A 24,119-nucleotide genomic window follows, 5' to 3' on the forward strand; every position below is an offset into this window, starting at 1 on the left:
TTGGTGGGAGTCCAGCAGTGGAGTGGTATGCGATATAAGTTCAAGAAAGTGGTGGAGGGATATTGGAAGAATTTAAGTTCCAGCGACCCTCGATAAACTACCATAAATAGGAGCGTACTGGGAGGAGTCCTGAAACGGCAAGCAAGGCGACCTAGGTTTTACACGCATACTTTTATAGGTCTATCTATCCTCCCGTCTGCGGCTGTGGTTCCAAATCTGCTAAGTGAAGGCAATCAACCAGAGCGGCTCAGCTCAGCCCTGTTGCATCAGAGGCTCTAGCACGCTCCGCAGCCTGCTTGGTCCCAGACGCGCGAGGCCCCCACCCTGCATGGCCGGAAGGAGCGGGGCGGGGCCTCCAGGCTAAGCGCTGGGTCCGAGCGCGCTGGGGGAGGGGAGCGCGGAGCCGACAGTTTCAGGGCAAAAAGCAAAAGGCGGGCGCAGGGCTGCCTTCCGAGGTTCTCTTTGCTTGCAGCTCCTCCCGCTTTGCTGAATTGGGAGTCGCGACCTCCGGCACAGGTGGGTGACGCCCTGTGGATCGGCGAAGGGGTGTTCTGGGTGGGTGCGATGAGTGGATCTGCCCAGCCGCTGGCTTTCAGGCCTGGCGCAGTGAGAGGCGGCTGCTCGGCCTCGGGGTGTTGGTACTCACCTTTACCCTGGCAGAGGAGAAGGCCACTTGTGCCTTGCCGCAGGGCTCTCGTCACGGTTTGTGCCAGCTGCGCGAAACACAGCCCGCCCGGAGATCAGCGCGGGGTCAGATGGGCCTAGTGCTTGGGAAGAGCTGGAAGAGCTGGAGCAACCTTGCGCTGGGACTGACGCCCAGAGTACATTGTCTCAAACTCGATCGGACTTCCCTGTCCTGGGTCTGTCATTGACTGTGTCTAGCTTTCGGCGAGTCCCTACCCTCTCCCTGCTTCACTTTGCCGGGCAGTGCAGTGGAAGGTGGAACTCGGCTGTCTGCAAGAGCTTGCAGCACTGACTTTCTTTCTTGGTAATGTTTTCTGCCCAGATTTTACCCTTTCTCTGCCCCTCCTGAGCAGGAAACCTAGCAAGAGTCAGGAGTAGCAGGGCAGGGCATTGGGGAAGCTAGGCAAGGCAGCTCTTTCTCTGTTCTGAAAACAACTCTGAAAAGCCTATTTAGGCTTACTTACTTTACTGACTGCCCTGAAAACTGGAAACAACATTCATTCAATGCCTTGGTTGAATGTTAACTCAAGAATGCGCTTCTGAATGCCTTACCATTAAAGATTTTAACCAGAGGACAGATGATTGACCAAAACCTTATGGGTTGAATGAGCATAGTACACTGCCTGATGAAAGTCTAATCATAAAAGACTTGGTGACTTAACTATATACTCAAGCACTGAAAGACAAACTTGAGCTCCCATGTGTGGGAATACTTCCATATTCCCTTCCCATACAGCAGTCTTTTAGGGTTGCCTCTTAGCTTGGTATTGCACTTTCAGGAAACACCGTAGTAAAAATTACACTTTATTTTACATTAACTTAACTATAAAGGCAAAGAATTAGAAACACTATGGAAGGACATTGTGCTGTCATTCTGATTCTTCCTCATTAAGGAACTGGTGATAATGATAACGGCAACCATATATTATGCAAAACACTGTAATCTTCACAACCATGAGAGGTAAATGTGCTTATGTATCATGATACTTAAAGAGGTTATACTTTATCCCATAACCAGTATGATGAAGGGAATTTTCAATTTGTCAGTTGAGTCTGGGGGCGTCTTTTGCGTGTCCCACCTCATCCTCTATTTCTGGGAAGGGTGGACTGGGAGGCATCACTTCCTGGTTTTGGTATCTATATCAGGAATCGTAAGCGGTTCTGTATCTCTGCTTGTCAACCCTGGGAACAGCAGTAAAATATCCAAATTGATCACTCACTGTCTGCAGTGTTTCTGGCAGCTGTGTTTTCTGCCTGCCAGGATGGGCGGTGGGTGGAGCGGTGGGCCCTGGATTAATAAACCCCCTCGGATGGGAAACGTCTCTTTCTGCTTGGAGCCAAAGTGAACATAGACCCACCAGTTGGGCACCACTGTGAACCTCTTTCTACAACGCCAAACGTCCCCCATGCTTGTATGGGCTGTACATGTACCTGCCATTGCCCACGTGTAAAGAATTTACAGGGTGAGAGGCTTTGGGCAAAACCTGATCTCTGCCACAGCTGCAGGGTTTAGGCAAGGAGTGGCCACCGGTATGAATGTGAGTGTTCTTCAAGGTGTGGGACCTGTTGATTTCCCAAATGTTCAACAGAGTGAGAGGGAAATTCCGATAGACATCTGCTGAGCTGACCTTGTGGGTGAGTATAGGACTGGCTGTTTGGCAGGACCTGGTGGATGCATTGGCCCTATTTTTACTCTGTTCATTCATTCTTTCACTCCAAAGGCAATCAATGAATGCTTACTCTGTGCCAGGATGCTGATCCACTCACTGAGATTAGCCGCACAGGAGGACAGTAAGTTTGAGAGGACAACAGGAATTCAACTTGAAGCATGTTAAGTCTGAGGCATCCTCACTCTTCCCCATTCCCAATATCTAATCAGTACAAAATCTTGTCACTTCTGCATCCTGAATATTGTTTTAAACCCATCCACTTCTCTTTGCCCCCACTACTACTCAGAATTTCAACCCAGCAACATTCTTTTTCTGTTAATTTTTAAAATTTTTATTGTAAAAGACCCAAATCCCTGCTTGACCCTCAGCCCTCATGGGAAAACCACCATAACCATGGCAACAATGACAACATCAACAACATACAACAGCCCAGTGAGCTCTGTAGGACCCATAATAAATTGTGTCAGTTGACACAGACTTTATTTTCTCTACTTCCCAAAGTGTTTTTAAAATTTTGTATCGAGATATAATTTACACACCATAAATTTGACTCATTTTATGTGTACATTCAAGGATTTCTAGTAAATTTATCGAGTGGTGCAACCATCCCTACAATCCAATATTAGATATTTCCATCACCTCAAAGGCACCTCTCTCTTGCCCATGTGCACTTAGTCCCCATTACCACCCTAGCCCCTGGGAACCACTAATCTTCTTCTTGTCTCTATGGATTTGCCTATTCTGGACATTTCACATAAATGGAATCACATAGTATGCAGTCTTTGGTGACTTGCTTCTTTTACTTAGTGTGACGTTTTCAAGTTTCATCCATGTTGTAGTGTGAATCACTACTTCGTTACTTTTGATGGCCGAATAATGGTATATAATATATGTATATACCACCTTTTGTTTACGGACATTTGGGTTATTTCCACCTTTTGGCTATTGTGAATAAGGCTGGTATGGACATTTACGCACAAGATTTTGGTTGCACATATGTTTTCGATTCTCTTGGGTAGGTACCTAGGAGTGGAAGTGCTGGCTCATATAGTAACTGTATGTCTAGTCTTTTGCCAAGGTATTTTCCAAAGGGGCTGCACCATTTTATATTGATTACATTTACATGCACCACCAGCAGTGTATAAAAGTTGAATTTCTCCACATCCTCACCAATGTTTGTTATTTTTCCTTTTAAAAAATTTATAGGGGCTTCCCTGGTGGCGCAGTGGTTGAGGGTCCGCCTGCCGATGCAGGGGGCGCGGGTTCGTGCCCCGGTCCGGGAGGATCCCGCATGCCGCGGAGCGGCTGGGCCCGTGAGCCGTGGCCGCTGAGCCTGCGCGTCCGGAGCCTGTGCTCCGCGACGGGCGAGGCCGCAGCGGTGGGAGGCCCGCGTACCGCAAAAAAAAAAAAAAAAAAAAAAAAAAAAAAAAATTTATAGCTGCCCTTGTGGGTGTGAAGTAATATCTCATTTGGAATTTGATTTGCATTTCCCTAATCATAATGATATTGAACATCTTTTCATCTGTTTCTTGTCCATTTGTATATGTTCTTTGGAGAAAAGTCTATTAAATATTTTGCCCATTTTTCAATAAGGTTTTTTCCCTTCCTATTATTGAGATGTAAGAATTCTTTATATATTTAAGATACAAATCCTTTATCAGGTATATGATTTGAAAATATTTTTTTCAGTGTGACTTATCTTTTTCATTTTTTAATTGTGTCTTTTGAAAGACAAAGGTTTTGAATTTTTTTAAGTTCAATTTATCATTTTTGTTTTGTAAATTCTACTTTTTGGTTAAGAACACTTTGCTTAATCCAAGGTCATGAAGATTTTCTCCTATATTTTCTTCTGCAAGTTTTATAGTTTTATCTTACATTTATGTCTAATGCATTTTGACTTCATTTTTTTTAATTGAAGTATAATTGACCTACAACACTATGTTACTTCCAGGTGTACAGTGTGGTGATTTGATATTTCTATACATTACAAAACGATCACCATGATAAATCTAGTTACCACCTATCACCATACAAAGATATTATAATGTTATTTACTATATTCCCTGTGTGTACATTAAATCCACAAAATTTATTTATTTTGTAACTAGAAGTTTGTACCTCTTAATCTCTCTTACCTGTTTCTCTCCTCCGCCCTTACCTCTCTCCCCTCTGGCAACCACCAGTTTGTTCTCTGTGTCTATGAGCCTGTTTCTGTTTTGTTAGGTTTATTCATTTGTTTTGTTTTTTAGATTCCACATAGAACTGAAATCACATGGTATTTCTCTTTCTGTTTAACTTATTTCACTCAGCATTATAACCTCTAGGTCCATCCATGTTGTTGAAAAAGGCAAGATTTCATTCTTTTTTTATGCCTGAACATTATTCCTGTGTGTGTGTGTGTGTGCGTGTGTGTGTGAGTGTATACCACATCTCTTTATGCATTCATCTATCAATGAACACATAGGTTGCTTCCATATCTTGGCTATTGTAAGCAATGCTGCATTGAACACAGGGGTGCACATATCTTTTCAAATTAGTACTTTCACTTTTTAGGGTATATACCCAGAAGTGAAATTGCTAGATCATATGGTAGTTCTATTTTTAATTTTAAAAGGAACCTCCATACTGTTTTCCAGAGTGACTGTACCAATTTACATTCCCACCAACAGTGCACAAGTGTTCCCTTTTCTCCACATCCTAACCAACACTTGTTATTTGTTATGTTTTTAATAATAGCCATTCTGACAGGTGTGAGGTGGTATCTCTTTGTGGTTTTGATTTGCATTTACCCGCCTCCACAGGGATTAGACCTACATCATGGCCCAACAGCTGTCCCAGTCTTTTCAGACTCTGTCTCCATTTTCTCTCACATATGTTTCCCCTGATAAACCACTTGTACATCTCTTCCTGTCATGGCATCTCCTTCTCAGAGGACCTGAACTAATTCAGTTATCAACATTACAAATTGGGAGATTTCTTATATAATATGCATTTCTGGCTCCTCTCAAATCTGGCAACATTCGGACTGTCTGGCAATAATTAGCTAGAGCTGAGTAGTGGCTAGGATTTTTGGACAGATCAGGCATTCTTCAGTTCACCACTCTTACCACAATCCCCTATTGTCTCTTATACTTTACCTATTTATGTTACTTGCCTAGCCCCTGTGGACATTTAATTTTGAGGTCCTGGTGTAAAGCAGCATTCTTTTAACTCATGTAATGCAGTATATTATTGCACTAGTTAAACACAGACACAGATATGACAGATAATCTCAGCTTAGAGCTTTCGTATTGGCCTACTTTACATCAGATATCTTCATGAATAATTCCCTTTTTGCTCAAATGTCATTTTGCTCATTAAAGTCTACCCTGATCACCTGTTTAAATGTCCGACTACCTCCAGCACATCCCTTTATCCTGCCATATAGCTTTTATTGCCTTCTAATATACTATATAATTTACTCATTTATTATGTTTATCTTTGTCTACCACCTTCCGCTAGAGGATAAGCTCCATGAAAGCAGGCATTTTTGTCTGTTTTGTTCACTGATAAATTCCAAGTGCCTAAAATAGTTCCTGGCACATAGTTGACACCCAATAAATATTTGTTAAATGAATTGTGCAGGAAAAATGAGAGGAAGAATATGGTAGGCAAAGGAAACAACATATGTGAAGGCCCTGAGGCAGTGGGCAAGATAGATGGGGCCAATTATGTGAAGCCATTGTAAAGAGATGACTCAATCCTTCTGTCTGCCCTCAAGGAGCTTTCAGCAAATGGGAAGAGAAAAATAAACAGGCAATTATTATATGTGTTGTAAGTGCACTAATAAGGGTATGCACAAAGAGCTGTGAAAACACTGGGTAGGCAGCTACTAACTCTTCCTAGGGGAGTTAGGAAGATTTTACAAAGGTGACATTTGAGCTAGGTCTCAGGCAGGAGAGTGACATGATGAAAGTGTTTTAAGAAGATTAATCTGGCAATAGTATGGAAAGTGGATTGGAATATGGATGGAATGGAGGCAAGGAAACCATCTAGTCTATGGCAGTAGTCCAGGTATGAGGTGATGAAGGCACCTATAGGAATGGAAAGAGAAGGACAAATCTGAGAGACATTTGGAAGGAAAAATTGACAGGAGCTAAATGGACTCTTGGCTTTAAGCCTTTTAGGGGGTAATGCTTCTTCCTTAGTAATAACCATGAAAAGATTCAGATTGACCTATTATGTAATTGCTTATTCTGACTAGAATTTCTAGCTATGGCTGTTCTCCAAAAGTTTCTGTTATTATGATTGATACTTGTTGGACTTTAATTTACATTAAGATGGCTTTAGACTCTAAAGGTTGGGAAGCTCTCAAAAACATCATTTTGACTATGAAACAGCAAATTATTCTATTAAAGCAGAAATGAGGGAAGCTATGGGGTTCCAAGGGAAGTTTTACAATGACCTAATAGTTGCTATTTTTTTAAGAATAATATATAAAAGATGGAAAAGAAGGATGAATATAACAGGTGGCACTTGCCTAAAGGATTAGTATTTGGACGGATAAGCCCCCAAATTACCTCAGGCTTGTATAAATACATATTTGCAAAGACAAGAAGAACAATTTTAACTACGTTCTCAGAAAGAAAAAGTACATGTGTCCTGGGATGGATAAGTTATAACTTGATATTGTTAAACTATTCTCAATGATCAAAAGAATTAAGGAGAATAAGGACAGGTGCTTTAACACTGGATTTATATAAGTATATTACCACTTCTAACCAAAGGAAAAGGAGGAAGAGTTTTCAATCTACTAATCAATAAGCTAAATATGTCCTGGGTTAGCTTCTAGAACAGATTTTCAAGTAAGTGAGTACTTAGAAAATTACACAGTGTTATCAACAAACAAAGACGTTCCACACAAATCTAGTTTTTATTTCTGATTATTAGAGGTGTTTATGGAAATAAGACAGATATAACATATACATTGAATGAATGAATGAATGAATGAATGAAACTTCAGCAAGATTTTTTTGGGGGGGGATTAGCAGTTTTTATTCTAGTGGAGGCGACCTCGGTTGTGGAAGGGCTTGCCAAAGCCCAGGTTTTTTTTTTTTTTTTTTTTTTTTTTTTTTTTTTTTTTCTTTTTGCGGTATGCGGGCCTCTCACTGTTGTGGCCTCTCCCGTTGCGGAGCACAGGCTCCGGATGCGCAGGCCCAGCGGCCATGGCTCACGGGCCCAGCCGCTCCGCGGCATATGGGATCCTCCCAGACCGGGGCACGAACCCGTATCCCCTGCATCGGCAGGCGGACTCTCAACCACTGCGCCACCAGGGAGGCCCCAAAGCCCAGGTTTTAAGTGGGTTCCCCTGAATGGCTAGATGGCATTGCCCACAAATAGATCCCACTGAACTCTCTGGGCTTGCATTAAGGACAATAACTTAAGAATCAGTTCAAAAGTTTGAATATCAAACTTGCTTTCTTTTCTTTTTTTTCCTGGCTACGATTCAATTTGCTGATATTTTTAGGAAAGTTTTAAGCAACTATTAATCAGCCACTAACCAGAATATAAACATTCAATGTTCAAGTATTTTTCCAGTAAGATTTTAACAAGTCTTTTATGACACCCTTGTGAACAAGAATTATGAATCCATGTTGATGGGTTATATAATTAATACAATTATGTATTAATTAATTAAATTACCATACTAAAAGAGTGCTGATAGCAGACCATAAGCAAAGGAAGAGTTTTAGATGGCCTGTTGCAAACCCTACCTTTGGCTTGACATCATCAATATTTTTATTACTTACTTAACTGAAGATTTAGAGCAGACATCTTACCAGATTTAAAGAGGCTATGAAGCTGGAAGAAAAGTAATTCAATCCAATGTCCACAAACATTTATGAAATTCTCCTAAGTACTAGAAACCATGCACACTGTTAGGGTACAAACATGAATGACCCAGAGGCCTTCACATTGAGATGTGTCCAAGTATTACTGGTGGGAAAGACATAAAAACATATAATTTCAACAAAATATATTGAGAAGGAAAACAGAGGCATAAACAGACTATAATGAGAGAACAAAAGAAAGCTACTAGTTCATTCTGTGACTTTAAAGAAGAATTCTTAGATGAGATGATATCTCCACTGATTCTTGAAAGACGTATAAAAGACAGAGTAGGAACGGCTTCCAGTTTGAGGGAACAAAAAGCATGAACATGGGTGTCTCAGAATTAGGAAAGTATAGTGGGTCTGGGAAACTATAAACAATGAAATACAAGAAGGTAAATAACAGGAAGTGAGGCTGAGAGGTAGCTCAGGATCAGGTAATGGGAGGCATTACATAACATGATAAGTAAATTGGACTTTACCCTGAAGGCCCTAGGGATCCATTCAAAAGGAATGACATACTAATATATATATATATATATATATATATATATATATATATATTTTTTTTTTTTTTTTTTTTTTTTTTTTTTTGCAGTATGTGGGCCTCTCACTGCTGTGGTCTCTCCCGTTGCAGAGCACAGGCTCCGAACGCGCAGGCTCAGCGGCCATGGCTCATGGGCCCAGCCACTCCGTGGCATGCGGGATCCTCCCAGACCGGGGCACGAACCCGTGTCCCCTGCATCGGCAGGCAGACTCTCAACCACTGCGCCACCAGGGAAACCCTAATATATATTTTTTAATTCACTATTCCTACAGTGTGAAAAATGATTTGAAGGGAGGGCAAATGTGTGTATGGATAGATCAGTTGGGAGGCTTTTGCAGTCTTTGAGTGAGAAATAACGGTGGGTCTGGACTGGGATGGTAGCAAATAGAGATATAATGCAGTGGGTCAGCACTTATAGCAATGCCTGGCATCTAGTACATGTAAATATCTGATATATTTGTAATAGGAGTCCTAGGAGAGGAGAGAGAGAATGGTACAGAAACAACATTTGAAGAGATGATAACTAAGAGTTTTCCAAAAGTAACAAAGTATTGTTTTATTTTGCTATTGCTGCATACCAAGTTACCACAAACTTAGTACTTAAACAAACATCCATTTATTATCTCATAGTTCTGTATGTCAGAAGACCAGGCATGGCATTACTGGGTTCTCTGGTCAGTGTATTAAAGCTGAAATTGGGGTGTTGGGTAGGCTGTATTCTTTTCTGGAGGCTTTGGCTAAGAATCCACATCCACCCTCATTCAGATTGTTGGCTGAATTCAGTTCCATGTGGCTGTAGGACTGAGGTTGCTGTTTCCTTGCTGCATATCAGCCACATAGTCCTCTCCATCTTCAAAGCCAATAGAGAATCTCTTTGACAGCAGATTCCTCTGCTGCTTCAAGTCTCTTTCACCAGAAAGATCCCTGTCCCTTTTAAGGGATTGCTGGATTAGGTCAGACCAACCAAAGATCATCTCCCTTTCTTAATGTCAGTTGTGCCATATACATAATCTAATCATGCATGAAGTCACAGATTTAAAAAGTGCCATAACTCAGAGCAGAATAAATAAAGAAAACCTCATCTAGATGTATTTTAATAAAGACTGATAAAAAATAAAGAAAAAGAAACAATCTTAAAAGCAATTAGAGAAATAAGATGTATTACCTTACAAGGAGTAGCAATCAGATTGGCTTTAACTTCTCAACACAAACAATGTGAACATAATGGAACAATATCTTCAAAATGCTGGAGAAACTAACTGCCAATCAAAAATTCTATATCCAATGAAAATAGCCTTTGAAATGATAGTAAGACAGATGTTTTTAGATGGTCCCAACTTACGGAACCTTCCGCCAAACACCAAAGGAAATATTTAGGATCTTTAGGCTGAAGTAAAATGATCCCAAATGAAAGCTTGGAGATACAAAGTAAAATGATCCCAAATGAAAGCTTGGAGATATAAAATGGATGCAATGGAGAGGTTAAATATGTGGGTAGATCTGAATGTCCCTGTGGGATGTATGTGTGTGTGTTTGCGTGTGTGTATAATTAAAATACACAACAGCAGTTGAAGAAGGAAGATAGAGTTAATATAAATTATTTAATTTACATTATAATTTAAAAAAAATCAAAGATACGTGTTATAATCCCTAGAATAACTGCTTTTAAAAAAACAGTAAAAGAATGTATAACTAACAAGTAAACAAAGGAGGAAATGGAATGATACAAATTACCTAATCAGTGCAAAACAAAGCAAGAGAGAAAGGTAACAAAACAGGCAAGACGAATAGAAAGCAAATATTTGGCTTCACACATTAATTAAATGACAAATCATGAGGTTATAAAGCAAAATCTAACTACATATATGCAGTTTATAAGAGACAAAAGGGTGGAATAAATATACACCACAAACACTACCCCCCAAAAAAAGACCGATTTAGATATAATACTATAAAACAAGACTTTATGGCAGGTTTCTTTACTAGACATAAGGGATATTTTGTGATGATAAGAGAGGCCATCCACCAAGAAGATAAAATTATTGTTCTAATTTGTATGCAGCCCAAATATACAAAGCAAAAATTGACAGATGTCCAGTAAATAAATTCAGTCATAATCAGAGATCTTAATACATATCCCTCAATCACTAACAGATCATAAGACAAATAAAACCAATAAGTATATAGAACAGTTGAACAATAATATTAACAAACAACCTAATTGACAGACATATACAGATGACCTTATGCAACAACTACAGAATATATATTTTCTGCACACAGAAAAATAGATGATATGCTAGGCCATACAGCAACAAATTACAGTTGCACTGAGGGGTTTTTTTGCCACAATGAACTAAAGTTAGAAAACAATAATAAAAATGTAAATAGAAAATCCCTCTAAAATATGTTTACTTTTAAATAACCTGTAGGTCAAATTTTAAAAATCACAATGGAAATTAGAAAATATGTTAATTGGCTGAAAAATGAAAATATTGCATATCAAAACTCATGGTGGGGGAGGGGTGAATAGTCAGAGCACAGAGGATTTTTAAGACAATGAAGATACTCTGTGTGTTATTATAAAGGATACATGTCATTATACATTTACCCAAACCCATAGAATGTAGAACACCCAGCGTGAACCCTAATATAAATTATGGACTTTGGGTGATAATGATGTGTTGATGTAGGTTCATCACTTGTAACAAATGTATCACTCTGTGGTGGAGGATATTGATAATGGTGGGGATTATGCATGCGTAGGGGCAGGAGGTGTATGAGAAATCTCTATATCTTTCCCTCAATTTTGCTGTGAACCTAAACCTGCTCTAAAAAAAATCTTGCTTAAAAAAATGTACAGTTGGCAAAAGATCTTTGAACAGACACTTGACCAAGGAAGATATATAGGTGGCAATTAAGAATATGAAAATATGCACATCATTCATAATTAGGGAGATGCAAATTAAAACAACAATGAGATATTACTGCACACCTATTAGTTGCTAAACCTATTAATGGCTAAATCCAAAAAACTGACAATACCAAGTTCTAGCAAGGATGCAGAAGAATGGGAGCTCTCATTCATTGCTGGTGGAATGCAAAATAGTACAGCTACTTTGGATGACAGTTTCAGAGATTCTAGTAATGTTAAGTAAAACATCAGTAGCACTCTGGCATTTACCCAAGTGATCCAAAAACTATGTTCACCAAAACAAAAAAAAATGTATTTCTGTATGTATGTGTGGCAGTTGTGGAGATTTCAGCTGTATGTGATCTTGAGGTTGGTTCTCCAAACTGTTGATTGTTGATGAGTTTCCTTGAAGGAATGGGAATGGCAAATAATGAGGGAAGGAGGCTTTGACTTTTTATTTTATATATTTCTCAGTTGTTTAGATTACTTTTTTATTTTTTTTTCTTTTTACAGTGAGGAAGTGGCTTTTTCTTCTAGTTTTATTGAGATATAATTGACATACAGCACTATATAAGTTTAAGGTGTACAACATGATGATTTGACTTACATCATGAAATGATTACCACAATAAGTTTAGTGAACATCCACCATCTCAACAGATACAAAATTAAAGAAAAGGAAAAAAACTTTTTCCTTGTGATGAGAACTCTTAGGATTTACTCTCTTAACACCTTTAGTGTATAACATTCAATGGTGTTAATTATATTTATCATGTTGTACATTACATCCCTAGTATTTATTTATCTTATAACTGGAAGTTTGTACCTTTTGATCATGTTCATCCAATTCCCTCTCCCTCCACTCCCCGCCTCTGGTCTGATCTCTTTTCTATGAATTTATTTGTTTGTTTGTTTGCTTTTGAAGTATAATTGACCTACAGCACTATGTTAGTTCTTGTTACACAGCATAGTGATTTGATATTTCTATACATTTTCAAATGATCACCCAGATAACTCTACTTACCATCTGTCACCATACAAAGATATTACATAGCTATAACTATATTCCCCACACTGCACATTTCATACCGGTGACTCATTTATTTTGCAACTGGGTATTTGCACCTCTTAATCTCCCTAATCTATTTCTTTCCTCCCCCCACTGCTCTCCCTTCTGGCAAACACCTGTTTGTTTTCTGTATCTATGACTCTGTTTCTGTTTTATTATGTTTGTTAATTCGTTTTGGTTTTTAGATTCCCCATATAAGTGAGATCATATAGAATTTGTCTTTCTCTGTCTTATGTATTTTACTTAGCATAATACCCTCTAGGTCTATCCATGTTTTCACAAATGGCAAGATTTCATTCTTTTTTATGGCTGATTAATATTCCAGTCTGTGTGTGTGTGTGTGTGTGTGTGTGTGTGTGTGGGTGTAACATCTTCTTTTTCCACTCATATATTGATGGGATCTAGGTTGCTTCCATATCATGGCTACTGTAAATAATGCTGCAATGAACATAGGGGTGCATATATCTTTTCAGTTTAGTGTTTTCACTTTCTTCATATAAATACCCAGGAGTGGAACTGATGGATCATATGTAGTTCAGTTTTTTATTTTTTGAGGAAACTTTATACTGTTCTCCATAGTGGCTGCACCAATTTACATTCCCACCAACAGTGCACGAGGGTTCCTTTTTCTCCACATCCTCACCAACACTTGTTATTTGTTAGCTTTTTGATAATAGCCATACTGACAGGTGTGAAGTAGTATTTCACTGTGGTTTTGATTTGCATTTACTTGATGATTAATGATATTGAGCATCTTTTCACGTGCCTGTTGGTCATCTGTATGTCTTCTTTGGGAAAATGTCTATTCAGGTCCTCTGCCCATTTTTAATTGGGTTATTTCCTTTTTTAAATGTTGAATTGTATGAACTATTTGTATATTTTGGATATTAACCAATCAGATATATCATTTACAAAGATCTTCTCTCATTCAAAAGGCAAATTTTTCATTTTGCTGATAGCTTTCTTTGCTGTACAAAAGCTTTTTAGTTTGATGTAATCCCATTTGTTTATTTTTGCTTTTGTTTCCCTTGCCTAGGGAGACATATCCAAAAAACAATTACTAAGACAAATGTAAAAGCGCATACTGCCTATGTTTTCTTCTAGAAGTTTTCTGGTTTCAGGTCTTACATTTAAGTCTTTAATCCATTTTGAGTTTATTTTTGTGAATGGTGTGAGAAAGTAGTCTACTTTTGATTCTTTTGCATGTAGCTATCCAGGTTTTCCAACATCATTTATTGAAGAGGCTGTCTTTTACCCATTGTATATTCTTGCCTACTTTGTTGTAGATTACTTGCCCATATAAGTGTGGGTTTATTTCTGAGTTCTCTATTCTGTTACATTGATCTATGTGTCTGTTTTTGTGTCAGTACCATACTGTTTTGATTACCATAGTATTATAGTATAGTTTGAAATCAGGGGCATGATACCTCCAGCTTTATTCTTATTTCTCAAGATTGTTTTGGCTATTTGGGTTTTTGTGTGTCCATAAAATTTTATAATTATTTATTCTAGTTCTGTGAAAAATACCACTGATGTTTTGATAGGGATTGCATTGAGTCACTAGATTGTCTTAGATAGTATGGTCATTTAAACAATATTAATGCTTCCAATCCAAGAACACAGTATATCTTTCCATCTATTTGTGTCGTCTTCAATTTCTTTCATTGGTTTCTCAGTTTTCTGAGTACATGTCTTTTACTTTTTGGTTACATTTATTCCTAGGTATCTTATTCCTCTTGATGTGATTGTGAATGGGATTGCTTTCTTAATTTCTCTTTCTGATAGTTCATTGTTAGTGTATAGAAATGCAACAGATTTCTCTATATTAATTTCATATCCTGCAACTTTACCAAATTAATTGATGAGTTCTAGTAGTTGTTTGGTGGCATCTTTAGGATCTTCACATATAATATCACGACATCTGCAAACAGTGACAGTTTTACTTCATTCTTTCCAATTTGGATTCCATTATTTTGTTTTCTTGTCTGATTGGTCTGGCTAGAACTTCCAATACTATATTGAGTAGAAGTGATGAAAGTGGGCATCCTTGTCTTATTCCTGATTTTAGAGGAAATGGTTTCATCTTTTCACCATTGAATATGATGTTAGCTGTGGGCTTGTCATATATGGCCTTTATTATGTTGAGGTATGTTCCCTCTATACCTACTTTGTTGAGAGTTTTTATCATAAATGGATGTTGAATTTTGTCAAAAGCTTTTCCTTCATCTACTGAAATGATCATGTGATTTTTTTTCTCTTCAATTGTTAATGTGGTGTATCACACTGATTAATTTGTGGATATTGAACCATCTTTGTATCCCTGGAATGAATCCCATTTGGTCATGGTGTATGATCCTTTTAATGTATTTTTGAATTTGGTTTGCTAATATTTTATTGAGGAATTTGCATATATGTTCATCAGTGATATTGGCCTGTAATTTTCTCTTTTTTTTTTTTTGATACCTTTGGTTTGGTATCAGGGTGATGCTGGCCTGGTAGAATGAGTTTGGAAGCTATTCCTTTCTCTGCAGTTTTGGGGAATAATTCGAGAAGGATAGGTGTTAACTCTAAAGTCCACTTAGAGAAGTACCTTTAACATTCCTTGTAAAGCTGTTTTGATGGTGCTGAACCCTCTTAGCTTTTGCTTGTCTGTAAAACTTGATCTCTCCATCAAAACTGAATGAGAGCCTTGCTGCGTGGAGTATTCTTGGTTGAAGATTTTTCACTCTCAGCACTTTAAATATATTGTGCCACTTCCTTCTAGCCTGCAGAGTTTCTGCTGAAAAGTCAGTTGATAACTTTATGGGAATTCCCTTGTATGTAACTTGTTGCTTTACCCTTGCTGCTTTTAATATTCCCACTTTATCTTTAATTTTTGCCATTTTAATTACAGTGTGTCTTGGTGTGTTCCTCTTTGGGTTGATCCTGTTTGTGACTCTCTGTGCTTCCTGGACATGGGTGTCTGTTTCCTTTCCCAGGTTAGGGAAGTTTTAAGCTATTATGTCTTCCAGTATGTTTTCTGCCCCTTTCTCTCTTCTCCTTTTGGGACCCCTGTAATGCAAATGTTAGTACACTTGATGTTGTTCCAGAGGTCTCTTAAACTGTCTTCATTTTTTAAAATTCTTTTTTCTTTTTTCAGCTTAAGTAATTTCCACTACTCTGTTTTCCAGTTAGCTGATCTGTTCCTCTGTATCATGTAATCTATTGTTGATTCCTTCTAGTATGCTTTTTAATATCAGTTATTGCATTCTTCACCTTTGCTTGGTTCCTCTTTATATTGTCTAACTCTTTGTTAAAGTTCTCACTGTGTTTGTCCAGTCTTCTCCCAAGTTATTTGAGCATCTTTATGATCATGACCTGAACACTTTATTGGGTAGATTGCTTATTTCCACTTAGTTCTTCTTCTGGGATTTTATCTTGTTCCTTCATTTGGAACATATTCCTCTATTGCCTCATTTTGCCTAATTTGCTATTTTTATTTCTATGTATCTGGTAGGTTGTTACATTTCCCAACTTTGGAGAAGTGGCTTTTTTTATGAGGCATCCTATGTGTCTGAGCTGTGCACTCCCCTCTGGTCACCAGAGTTATATGCCCTGGGGGTGCCCCCTGTGTGGGCTGTGTGGGCCCTTCTGTTGTGGGGGGCTGACTACTGTGAGTGGTCTGGTAGGTATGGCAGGCCCTGTCTGGCTGATTATCAGGCTCTGCCTTGTACAGAGGCTGCTGGCCACTGGAGGTTGGGACTGGGTCTCAAGAGGGCTGGCTGCAGAGCCCCAGGAAATCCCAGGGCTAGTGCTGGCCCACGGGTGGGCAGAGCCCAGTGAGTGTGGCTTGTTGCAAGGCCAGTTGTCCCAGATCAAGCATCAGCCTGTCAGTGCATGGGGCCAGTTCCTGACATGTCTGACTGTGGCATCTGATATTACAAAGCTAGTGTCAGCCCACTCTTGAGTGGGTCTGGATCCTGGGGCAGCTAGCTGAGGAGCCCATGGTGTCTTAAAGCTGGTGTCAGCCTCCTGATAGGCAGGATTGTGGCCCAGGTAGGTCCTGGAGCTGGCGTTAGCCTGTTGGTTAGTGGGGTTGTGGCCCTGGTGATCTTGGACTTAGTGTTGCCTCACTGGTGGGCAGAGTCAGGACCTGGAGTCTAGTACTAGTGCTAACAGGCTGGGAGTGGGTCCAGGTCCTGGTGCTAATAATCTAGAGGGAGGATTCCACAATGTTCCTTGCCAGCACCAGTGTCCTCATGGTAGAATGAGCTCCCCAAATGGCTGCCACCAGTGTCTGTGTCCCCAGGGTGAGCTGCAGTGGCCTTCTGCCTCTCCAGGAAGCTCTCTCCAAGATCAGCAGGTGGGTCTGACCCAGGCTCCTTTCAAATTACTGCCTCTGCCCTGGGTCCTGGAGTGTGTGAGAGCTTGTGTGTGCCCTTTAATGGTGCAGTCTCTATTTCCTACAGCCCTCTGACTCTCCCAAAAGTAAGCCCCACTTGCCTTCAAAGCCAAGCGTTCTGGGGACTTGTCTTCCTGGTGCAGGACCACCAGGATAGGGAGCCTGATGTGGGGGCTCAGACCCCTCACTCCTTGGGTAGAACCTGTGCAATTGTAATTATCCTCCCACTTGTGGGTCACCCACCCAGGGGTATGGGTCTTGACTATACTGCATCTCAACTTTTCCTACCCATCTCATTGTGGTTTCTCCTTTATATCTTTAGTTGCAGAATGTCTTTTCTGCTAGTGTTTAGGTGATTCTCATAGGTAACTGCTCTGTAAATAGTCATAATTTTGGTGTGCCCCTGGGAGGAGATGAGCTCAGGGTCCTTCTACTCCAGCATCTTCTACAATGAGCAAATTTTATTTTGTAAGTAAATAGAAAACAATGAAGCACTTCTACAAAGAACACTGATCATATGGAGTCCTCCCAGTTTTCCTAGGCATAGTTAACCACTTGCTCCTTTGCACTTTTTCACTGTACTCTGTGTTTAAAACTACTATAGATAGTAGTAGTTGTCTTTCTTCCATACTAGATGATTATGAGATGCTTGAATGGTGGCTGGGATTGATTATTTATATTTGTATTCCTAGTACTTAAGAAAGTACCCTATTTACACATGCTTAGTAATATTTGTCAAGTGAAATAATGAAGAAATGAATGAATACACTTGCTTAAGAGTGTTTTTTTGTGGGGAGTAAGCCATTGTAAATAGAGAAGAGTATTTGATTAAGAATTAAGCATTAGACTAAGGGTTAGAAATTTTTTTTCTCTGAAGAGCCAGATAGCAAATATTGTAGACTTTGCAGGCCACATATGGTCTTGGTCCAATGTTATTGTTTTTATTTACAGTCCTTTAAAATGTAAAACCTGTATGTGGCCATATGAAAATAGGCATGGGCCATAGTTTGCCAGCCTCTGTCTTAGACTTTAACTCTCAATTTCCTAACCTATTTCAGAACCCTCCCTAATTCATCAGCAAATTCTATTATGTCTCTAGCTATGGCCTTTGTGTATGAAACCAATCAGTCCCTTTATTAGCTTACACCACACACTTAACATGTATGCATCCACTCAAAATAAGCATTTTTAGCGGGTTTAGTGACCTTAAGGGGTTATTGAGAAGGTTCATGTCAAGCACCATACAGCTTCTCTGCAGTGGCATGGGTTTCTCCATCTTTTCCCACAGGATGAATTAATTCCTTTTAAGATCTTATGCAAATGAAGTTATTTTATTAATATTTCTGAAACCATGACACTTAGTGTGTCTCCAACTCCAAGCAAGTTTATCAGGTACTTTTGCCAATAGACATAGTTTATCCCTAATAATAACCACAATAATAATGATGATTAGAATGATAGCATATCATATATAGGACATATATAGGACTTACTGTGTGACAACAAAGTTCTAAGTACTTTAGTCCTCACACTAAACCCATGGGATAAGTATTATTGTCATCCTCGTTTTACAAAACAGGAAACAGAGACACTGAGAGTTTAAGAAACTTGCCCACAATCACATATAATCAGTGGAAAAGAAAGTTTCAAGGAGTCAGGATGAGGATGATCAATAGTGTCACAGTGGAGAGTCCCAGAATGATAAGCCCTAAAAAGCAATCCTTCCATATGTGGTTGGAAGGTTAAAATTAGTGATTTTCTAAAGAACCACTTCAGTTAGATAGTGGGGTGGAAGCAAGATTGCAATGCATAATATGAGTGGCTGGTGAGAAGATAGAAGTAATGGTTATCAACCACTTATGCTTAGCTGTTCAGAATTTCTCCTTTAATGCTGTGGTTGAGATAATAAAATCTGTTCTTTTACATAGTTAGATATGTAGTGTCATTCCTATAGCCTTATAAACATTGTTTTATATTGTTACTAACACTCTCATTGTCAAATTTTCTAGGATGTGGTGCCGCAGGTTGTCCCATCTACAAAACAGGCTCCAGGACCTGCTGAGGGGACGAGTCACATGTTGGGCCCTTCAACAGCCCAACTTCAAAAGCTTATTTCCATTAGCCATCCATTGGCACCATACAGCCTCCAAGTCTCTGAATTGTGTTTGGCAGCAACATGAAGATCATTTTGGTAAGATGTGTAGAGGCAGATACTTTATTTTTAATTGTGACAGAAAAACCAAAATTTAATATCGTAACCATTTTAAGTGTACACTTCAGTAGTGCAAAGTATATTTACATTGTTGTGCAATGACAGATACTTTTCATGTGGACTGAAAGTACTTTCTGTGGAGTTGTGAAGGCTTCTAACCATTTATTTCCAGGATTATTTTACAGGTTGCAAGAAAGACAAAACTAATATAGGGTAATAGGAAAATCTCATCCCAGCTAGGGAAAGGGAGGTCTGCTATGCCCCAGCCACTCTATCTCCCTGTCTCATCTAAGAAACAATAAAGAAAGAAGAAAAGCCTCAGTATAAAGGGGAGAGAGTTTCAAAGACATAGACTGGAAATTCTATAGCCAGGGAAAGTATTGGGTGGCACAGGGGAAAAAAGCTTTACCCCTGTGTATTAGTTTCCTAGCACTGCTGTGACAAATTACCATAAACTAATTGGCGTAAACAACAGAAATTTATTTTCTCACAGTTTTAGAAGCAGGAAGTCTGAAATCAAGATGTTGGCAGGGCCATGTCCTCTCTGAAGACTCTAGGAGAGAACTCTTCCTTCCCTCTTCTGGGTTCTGGTTGTTGCCAACAATCCTTGGTGTTCTTTGGCAACATCACTACACTCTCTGCCTCCATCATCTTCCCTGTGTCTCTTCTGTGTCTTCAAATTTCTCTCTCCTTATAAGGGGACCATTTGTTGGATTTAGGGCCCACGCTAATCCAGTGTGACCTCATCTTATCTTGATTATCTTCCAAGACCCTATTTCCAAATAACGTCTCATTCACATGTACTAGAAGTTAAGACTTCAACATATCTTTTTGTGGAATGCAGTTCAACTCACAGCACCCTGGAAAGGGACAAAAACAACCGTGAAGGCCACACTCCCAAAACATAGACCCACTATGCACTCCAAAGACTTAGACTTAATGCAAAGATTAGAGAATTCCCCTCCCCCCCACTACAACCAGCTAATAAGCCTCCAGTTAAAATAGCAGTGGATTACAGCTGCAAAAGACAGACTGTCTCTGAGGTGAAGCACAAAGAGAAGGGCCAAGGCCAAGAGGGGGGATACAAACAAGATCACTAGAGAAATTTAAAGCCTCTGGTACCCATAGAGACAATAAATGTCAAACATAGCCCAACTCTTGGCCAGATTGATATAGTCACCCATAAATTCCTATTTACCTCAGTATCTACTGCTCTATACATGTCTGGCTGTCAACTACAAGAACAAAATTACAAAACATGCTAAAAGGCAAGAAATAACACAAGTTGAAGAGACAAAACACCATCAAAACTAGACTCACATATGACACAGGTGTTGAAATTTTCAGTCAGGAAATTTAAAATAACTATGGTTAATATCTTAAGGATTCTAATGGAAAAGGTAGACAAAATGAAAGACCAGATAGATAATGTCAGCAGGTTGATGGAAAATATAAGAAAGAATCAAAAGGAAATCAAAAGCACAGTAACAGAAATGAGGAATGACTTTGATGGACTCATAAGATACAACAAGGAATAGAATCAGTGAATATAAAGATAGGTCAATAGAAATTACCCAGACTGAAATGCACAGAGAAAATGAGAGTGGAAACAAACAAACAAAAAAGAGTATTCAGGAAGTGTGGAACGATATCAAAAGTTGTAACATATACATGAATGGAATACCAGAAAGAAAAGAAAGAAAGAACTAAGCAGAAGACATATTTGAAGAAATAATTTTTGAAAGCTTTCCAAAATAAGTGACGGACACCAAACCACATATCCAAGAAGCTTAGAGAAGCTTAGCATCCATTTTTAACCCCCCCACACACACAAAACCCCACACTTAGGCAAAAGAGCAAAAACAAAGAGCAGGGGCTTCCCTGGTGGCGCAGTGGTTGAGAGTCCACCTGCCGATGCAGGGGATACGGGTTCGTGCCCCGGTCTGGGATGATCCCACATGCCACGGAGCGGCTGGGCCTGTGAGCCATGGCCGCTGAGCCTATGCATCTGGAGCCTGTGCTCCGCAACGGGAGAGGCCACAACAGTGAGAGGCCTGCGTACCGCAAAAAAACAAACAAACAAACAAAAAAAGAGCAAATCTTGAAGGCAGTCAGAGGGGAGAAAACACTTCACTTACACAGAAACAGAAGAATTATAGCAGAGTTCTCATGAGAAACTATACAAGCAAGAACACAATGGCATGACAATTTTAAAGTATTAAAAGGAGAAAAAACTGCCAACCTGGGATTCTATATCCAGCAATCCTTCAAAAGTGAGAGAGAAATAGACTTTCTCATATAACTTCTCAAAATATTGTAAAGGAATTTCTTCTGGCAGAAGAAAAGTGATATAAGTCAGAAACCTGGATCTACATAAAACAATGAAGAGTGTTAGAAATGAATGAAGATAAAATATAAACTTTTCTCCTTAATTGCACTAAATTTTAATTATTTAAATAGTAATGGCAGTGTATTTGGTGTTCATAGCACATATAAAAGTGAAACAAATGACAAGAATGTAACAGAGGATAGGAGGGAGAAATTAGAAATATTCTATTATAAGGTAAAGCAAAAGAACTGACAATACCAGGTTCTACCAAGGATGAATAGGAATCAGAGCTCTTTTTCATTGCTATTGGCATGCAAAATAGTACAGCCACTTTGGATGACACTTTTAGAGTTATCTAAAGGTGGACTTAGATTATTTAAAATGTACATTGTAAACATTAGGAAAACTAAAAAAGTTTTTAAAAAATAGTATGAATAATAAGTCAAGAAATGAGATAAAATGGAATCATAAAAAATACCCAAGGAAAATCAGAGAAGGCAGAAAAAGAGGAAAAAAGAAAGGAAACAAGGAGTAAATACAACAAATGGAAAACAGCAAGAAGGTAGATTTAGCGTCAACTACATCAATAACCTCTTCAAATATAAATTGCCTAACCACACCAGTCAAAATACAAAGATTGTCAAAATGGATCAAAAAAATATTCTACTATATATTGTCTACAAGAAACGCACTTTAAGACACAGACCTACTGGGGGTGGGCTTGGGGATATGGGGAGGGGGGTGGGCTGTGACGGGGCGGGGGAGAGGCATGGACGTGTATACACTGCCAGGCTTGGGGTGGATGGATGGTGGGGGGTGGCCGCGTGGCGCGGGGGAATCGGCTCGGTGCTTTGTGGCCGCCTGGAGGGGTGGGATGGGGAGGGTGGGAGAGAGGGAGACGCAGGAGGGAGGGGATGTGGGAACAGATGTATATGTATGACTGATTCACTTTGTTGTAAAGCAGAGACAATTAAAAAAAAAAAGAAACGCACTTTAAATATAAAGACTCAGGATAAAAGTTAAGGGATGATGTGGGGACAAGGGATACATGGAGCTGTCTGTACCTTTGTCTCAGTTTTGCTGTGAACCTAAAACTGCTCTAAAAAATAGTCTACTTAAATTTTTTTTAATTCAAAGTGAAGGGATGGAAATAGAAACACCATGCAATGCTAATCAAAACAACAGTAACTATGTTAATTTCAGGCAAAACAGTCTTCAGAACATGGAAGATTATCATGGATAAAGAGGCACATAGCATAGTGATAAAGGGGTCAGTTCTCCAAGAGAACATGTAACAATCCTAAATATGTAGCACCTAACAATAAACCATCAAAATGCATGAAGCAAAAACTGACAGAGATAAAAGTAGAAATAAACAAATCCACGATTTCAGTTGGTTTTAATACCTCTCTCAGTAATCGATAGATTAAGCAGGCACCATCAACCAGCTTGACCCAATTGATATTTGCAGAACAATCCATCCAACAACAGTAAGGTACACATTGTTCTGAAGTTTAAATGAAACATTCATCAAGGTGGACCACATTCTGGGCCATAAAACAAAGCTCAAAAATTTTAAAGACTCTAAAAACATATAGAGTATGTACATTGACCATAACAGAAAAAACTAGAAGTCTATACCAGAAAAGTCCCAAATATTTGGAAATTAAGCTATACACTACCAAAAAAATGTCTAAGTAAAATAAGTCTCAAGGAAAGTTAAAAATATTTTGAACTAAATGAAAATGAATATAGAACTTATCAAAATTTGTGGTAAACAACGAAAGCAGTGGTTGGAGGGGGAGGTATGGCAATAAATACACACACACACACACAATCTGTGTGCAGACAACTACAAAACACTGATTAAAAAATGAAAGAACATAAATAATTGGAAAGACGTTCCATGCTCATAGATTAGAAGACCCAATATTTTTAAGATGTGAATTCTCAGTATGATCTATAGGTTCAGTGCAATCCCACTCAAAAAATCCCAGCAGACTTTTTTATAGATATTGACAAACCCATTCTAAAATGTATGTGGAGGGGGCTTCCCTGGTAGCACAGTGGTTAAGAATCTGCCTGCCAATGCAGGGGACACAGGTTCGAGCCCTTGTCTGGGAAGATCCCACACGCTGCGGAGCAACTAAGCCCGTGCTCACAACTACTGAGCCCATGCACCTAGAGCCTGTGCTCCACAACAAAAGAAGCCACCGCAGTGAGAAGCCCGTGCACTGCAACGAAGAGTAACCCCCCTTGCCACAACTAGAGAAAGCCCGCACGCAGTAACAAAGACCCAACGCAGCCAAAAATAAATAAAAATTTTAAAATAAATAAATAAATAAATAAATAAATAAATAAATAAATAGTGTATGTGGAAAGACAAAGGTATCAGAATAGCCAATACACTTCTGGAAAAAAGTTAAGTCAAAGGGCTTAAGTTA

The 24,119-nt window shown here is 39.1% G+C and overlaps 1 protein-coding gene across 4 annotated transcripts in view; it reads left to right on the top strand.

The window, feature by feature from the left end:
• The first annotated feature begins 381 nt into the window (after nt 1-381).
• The window catches only part of TMLHE (trimethyllysine hydroxylase, epsilon), a 61,777-nt gene continuing 38,039 nt past the window's right edge, over nt 382-24,119 (top strand). For 3 of the 4 annotated variants that reach the window (XM_081259306.1, XM_081259309.1, XM_081259307.1), the window contains exons 1-2: nt 382-516; nt 19,144-19,325. In XM_081259306.1, coding sequence (XP_081115432.1) covers nt 19,145-19,325 — 181 coding nt within the window. In that variant the 5' untranslated portion in view covers nt 382-516; nt 19,144. Of the gene's footprint in view, nt 517-19,143; nt 19,326-24,119 lie in introns of those variants that run through there. The other variant, XM_081259308.1, reaches the window with a different exon arrangement.

The sequence above is a fragment of the Mesoplodon bidens genome (assembly GCF_964165515.1).
Source record: "Mesoplodon bidens genome assembly, contig: HAP1_SCAFFOLD_159, whole genome shotgun sequence".
Classification (NCBI taxonomy): domain Eukaryota; kingdom Metazoa; phylum Chordata; class Mammalia; order Artiodactyla; family Ziphiidae; genus Mesoplodon; species Mesoplodon bidens.